We start from the raw sequence: 5,578 nt of genomic DNA, 5'->3' as shown, positions 1-5,578 counted from the left end.
TTGAAAGTGACAGTTAATTAGAAACAAAAAAATTCTGTAAAAGTGACAGTTATAAAGGAACGGAGGGAGTACTTCATTCCTGCGAATAATTTCACATTTTCTGCAAAATCTGCAGGAAATCCTAGGCAAAATCTGCAGGAAATGTGTTTCCTGCGGAATTTACATAAAAATTCCCAGGTAAATCCGCAGAAAAAGCTAAAAGTTCTGGCAATGGCTACGCTTGCTACAAAGAAAATTGGAACTGAGCTTAGGCTAGTGCCCAAGCTAGCTGGGTGGTGGCTCCGCCCATGAGCACTGCCAAATTTCCATATGAAAGACATTTTTATTATCTTCAACATTTAAATTATTTCCACATATGTATTTGGAAATATCTACAATAGAAGACTTTATTGAAATGATATCATCGAGGTTTGCCAAGGTATTGTGTGTGTGGGTGAATTATTTCCTACAGTATGTCATTAGGATTACCAAAAGTACGTAATTAAGCATGATGTAGAATATTTACATTTTTTCTTCTAGATATAGTAATGAAATTTCAGCTTTCTAGAGTCTTTTCTTTTTTCTTTATTTTCTTAAAAAAAAATAAAAAAAAGAGTCTAGACAAGTGGGAATGAGATGTTTTTCCCTGAAATTTTTAACACTTAAATTTCAAAGGAGTGTGAATATAGGTAATGATATTAGTGGAGGGTCCAAATCGAGAGGACAAGTCCAAAGTGTTCAACTTGATTTCTAGAAGGGATAAGCTCCCCCAAATCTTCCTTTAATCCTTCTTTCTTTGGTGAAAACTGTGGAATTTAATGATTAATATTGCTACTGCTATAAAAGACAAATATCACTTTTTTAAGATCTTGTAATTTTCTTCAATAATAATGTATCTACCAACTCTTCAGCCTTTGTGTGTTTAAACGTCTAAGCACTTCCTAAATTCTTCTAGGTTGAAAATTTGTGAGGTTTTGAGTTTTGAACAAAAGTTTAAAGATAAAAGGTCTTTTCTTTTACAGCTAAAGATATATGAATCTAAAATGATAATAGTGCCATGTGATTAAATTCTACAAATACAAATTCAATTATCACAAATTAAAAAGTAATTATTAAAAAAAATTAAAAAGTAATGAAATAGGACTATAGACCTTTTTAAATGTCACCACAATCAACAATTCAATACATCTTTTTATCACTACCCCTCACGTTCCATATCTATATTCAACACTGTTATATGCAAATTAGAGATTTTATAATAGCTTTTACATAGATGAATTATATACATTTTATTCATATTAAGTATACATCAGCCTGCTAATTAAATAATAAAGTAGTACAAGATATCTATTTATTTGTCCAACAGTACACGATTCCAAGATGATTTATCTACAAAGACTAATTAATTTATCTTTAGTATAATAATCTTCTAATCCAAGAGGTTAACCGCGTAAGATAGACCCACACGATAATGCAAAAATGAATCTGTCAAACTTAGGCGCTGCATAATTAGCACACATTTAACATAACATTTGCAGTGCAAAGGGTTAGAGATGAAGGTGCTACATAATTAGTACACGCATTAATCTTTCTTCATTATCCTAATTAGTCGCCAAAATTGCAAATCACAAGCTGATGCTGCCTTTCGAACATAATCAATTAATTAATCAACACTACTATTTTATATTAGATTATATACACACATTTTAGCCTAAAAGCAACCTAACATATACTTTGTCATCTTAATTTATAGTAGAAACAATCCACCAACACATTAATTCAAAATTCAAATACAAACAAAACCTACCAGAAACTTGTATAAACAAATCATCATACATAATAGAAGTTTTATACCTAACTAAAACAAAATCTCAAAAATTTCAAATAATTTACAGGAAAAAGAATAAATACTACCTCTCAACCTCTTCAATTTCATATGATACATTGCCCCCAAAAATTAAATAGACTAAATGTATGTTTGGATTAGCGGTGATTTTGACATAATCATTATAATTTTAATGAATTCACCGTAGTACCAAACATACAGAGTTAAACTTACATAAACACACAGGGATAGACTATGATTAAATAAAATAAAAAAAGAATAATAATACTGATAATGTTTGATTCGGGTCGGAAAATCAAAACGGGTTCAAATTCCGACCAAGCCCGTTAACATTAGAGAAAAGTCCAACTAATTCAGGCTTGTAAGGCAAAAACGACTTCCTCTTACTCTGATTCTTTCCACCGTCATTCTCCACCGCCGGCGACACTTTACTCGCCGTCGTCTTCGGAATCTGAAACATCACCGGTTGTTTATCCTTCCCATCGCTATGACTCCTCAAAAGCAAGTTCCGTAGCTTCCACCGATTCGATCCTGAACCTGCTGAACTACTCTTCTTTCGCTCAATTCCAACCGAATTAGGGTTCCAAACGCAGTAACTCCCTTCCGCTACGCCTTCTAGGTCGATACTCTCGTCGGTTGAAGATGAACACGATGCCGTAGCTTCGCTGCTTTCTTCAAACATCAGCGTTCGTAGCGGTAAACGACGTCGTGTTGTTGTTTCGTTCGGAACCGGCGAAACGGAAGAAACGACACCGTCATCGTCGTCGTTTAGTAGATTTTGATCGAAAACTGGATAATACAAAGGTTTGATCTGACCGTTGTAGAAAATGTCATCGGCGGAAACCACGGAGAAATTCGTTGAATCCCTCGAAACCACCGCAAACTCAAATTCACTATCCTCGTCTTTTTCGTTGTCGTTTTGAGTCTTCAATTTGTTGTCGTCTTCCCATGGTTGATAAAGCGCGTCTTCGTCGGAATGAGGATCCCACCGAAGCTCATCGATGACTCTAGCGGCGATTTCAGCGAGTGTTTCCGACGAGTAACTGCTGAAACTGGGAGAAGGAGAAACGTGATTATTATGAGAAGAAGCAGAAAAAGAAGCTTCTCCTTGATCTCTCTGTTGTTGCGGCTGCATCGTTTCTACCTCAATCATGATAGCTTATGATTTTATTTGTTTTCAGCTTTTGAAACGCGATTCCGTTGGCTTTATTTATTTTTTGTGTTATCTCACAGCTATTGAGAAAAGGAAAGGGAGATGAAGGAAAAGAGTTTGGTTCAAAAATAAAGGAAAAGTATGTGGAGAGGTTGTGGGTTGGGATATATAGGATGTGATCAAATTAGTGCTACAAGATTTTTATTTTCTTTTGTGCTTTATATATATATATATTTCGAATATTGATAGGGATCTTATAAAATAAAAAAGGAAAATGGTATAGACATTTTTTTTATAAGAGAAATGATATTTGTACAATCATTTTGGGACAACTTTTTAATAATTATCAATAAGAAAAGAGAAAAATAAGGTTGTCATCAAAGTTGCCATAAAATAGATGTATATATATCACTACTCTTTTGTTTTTTAAAAAACACTCTTTAATCCATTCATAAGTCGTGATTATAGTTTGAATCCAATTCATTTATTTATGTGAGTTTTTAATGGTTTTTTCATTTTATTTATCTATAAAAACACTATTTAGTACACATATTTTTTTTATACTTATAAACATATTTCAATACATTATGAGCACCACTCTTTCTATTGATTTTAATTAATATCTTTTATTAGTGTATAAAATCGTTTTTTTGAGATCAAATGACAATAATTATTAAAAAATAACTCATATTTATAAGTGGAGGGGTTAGAGTTCGATCAAAACGTTCAATTAAACAATTTTAATAATTTAACGAATTTAACTAGAAGTTTTTTTTTGAGAGAAAATTTAACTAGAAGTTGTGAGCTACATCAAATCATTTTATAGTGTCTTTATATAAGATAGTTTTTCAAAATTTCTATTCAACCTTGTTTGATTAAATACACGTGTAAAAAATAATTAATGAGCATATTTATTGAATTCATATGGGTTTTATTGTATATTAATTTGAGAGATTATATAAATTTTAAATTTATAGAAAAGAGTTGTGGAATGTGTTAAATCATTTAAATTTATTACTAACACTTTTCTTATTTTTATGTGCATAAAAAGAAAAAAGAGAGAAATGAAACAGTAACCAATTCGGTAAGGTAATATACTTATCTTGGTGAAGTTTGGTGTGTGTGAGCTTAAATAAATCGTCTCCTTCGGCGCTCAAACTCAAATCTAAACAGAAGAGATTAGAAAAAAGGTTATTTTTATTTTTTTGTAGGTGGTGTATGAAATTATGAATGTTTATTTTCATGCTTGCTTCGTTAACACGTATCACGTGTTATGATATTGACACGTGGAGATCAAACAAGGTTTAATTCTATATGACACGTGTACGCTTGTAGGTTGTTATGCAGTCATTACCTATTTTTGTTTCTAGAAACAAGAACTACATCTAGAACGGTTGATTAAATTTTAGAGAAAATAAAATTTGGATGGACCATGGATATGAGGGAAGTGCTACTAGCTTGGGCCTAAGGTGTTCATCAACGGCAAAATCAATCAATAAATATCATAGCTGGTTGAAAATTATTGATTATGCTGCATCAACCACGAATTTGGACCACATAATTCACTTGATTTACATCAATTAATTGTAACAATTAAGATATTTCTTAGGGGAATTTATTAATGATAGATATGCTTAAGTGGAAGAGAAAAATATGTAAGCATGGTATAGTACAACTATAACATGAATGAATAAATGGACGATAGAGTATCCTTAAGAAGTGAAAATTGAAAAGGCAATGACGTTCACGGATTATGAGCAACAAAGAGATGATTCTAAGACGTGTTATTAACTGCATTGTTTGCTTTGTTTTGGGTCACTATTTTGGTGCCACATAATACAAGTGATTGATAATGACGATGAACGTATGAGGAAAGTAAAGCATCATGACAACTTGCTTAGCTTGAGGATAGAATTTGCAACGTAAACAAAAATCAGAAATACCACCAAAAATGTTTGCTATAACAATTTGGGTAAGAAACCTAGTAGTTGTGTTCACTATGACATATTGGCCTGTTTTTTATTTTTTATTTTTTTGGCTTTGTGGTTCAACAATATTGTTGCTTTTTATGTCTTTAGTGGAAAGTTGTAATTGGTCGGCTGAAAACTGAGATAGCTGGAATTCTCAATTATTTCCATTTAAATCCAATATGTCATTAAATTTTTTGGCTTAAATATTTAAGCAGAAGTCTTTTGAATACGGCAGGAAAATTAAAAGACTTCAATTCACCACCATTTATAGCAAAATAGTTTCTTTAGTTGTATGCTACAAGCATCTCCAATGGTACAATCCTTAATGGCTAAGGTAACTTAAGTGAGTCCCATCATCCCACACCACTTTGAGTAATGCACTCTTTTTTTTTTCCTTTCAATAGTACAACTTTAAAGAACATTTTGTAATTTTTTTTAAAGAGCTTATGTTAAATTTCACAATTTATTTCATTTTAACCATTAAAATATATTAGTGAGAAAGAAAAAAAAATACCATGTGAGATCGTTACTTCATTAACAACTTTCAATTTTAAAGAATATCGTTTGAAGAACTCAATGGTGCACCTTTTAAAGGACACACTTTATCGTATCAAGGACTAATGAAGAACT

The 5,578-nt window shown here is 31.7% G+C and overlaps 1 protein-coding gene across 1 annotated transcript; it reads right to left on the bottom strand.

The window, feature by feature from the left end:
- Window positions 1-1,757: 1,757 nt before the first annotated feature.
- On the bottom strand, window positions 1,758-3,171 carry LOC11435651 (uncharacterized). Its single transcript, XM_003601222.4, has one exon. The coding sequence runs from the start codon at window positions 2,976-2,978 to the stop codon at window positions 2,121-2,123; it is 858 nt and encodes a 285-aa protein (XP_003601270.1). The 5' UTR covers window positions 2,979-3,171; the 3' UTR covers window positions 1,758-2,120.
- Window positions 3,172-5,578: the final 2,407 nt, after the last annotated feature.

The sequence above is a fragment of the Medicago truncatula genome, chromosome 3 (assembly GCF_003473485.1).
Source record: "Medicago truncatula cultivar Jemalong A17 chromosome 3, MtrunA17r5.0-ANR, whole genome shotgun sequence".
Lineage (NCBI taxonomy): Eukaryota > Viridiplantae > Streptophyta > Magnoliopsida > Fabales > Fabaceae > Medicago > Medicago truncatula.
This window is presented reverse-complemented; position numbering and strand designations above follow the sequence as displayed.

Bases quoted from the DNA above. Each gene is read 5' to 3' on its own strand.
- LOC11435651 (XM_003601222.4), bottom strand. From the start codon at position 2,978: ATGATTGAGGTAGAAACGATGCAGCCGCAACAACAGAGAGATCAAGGA.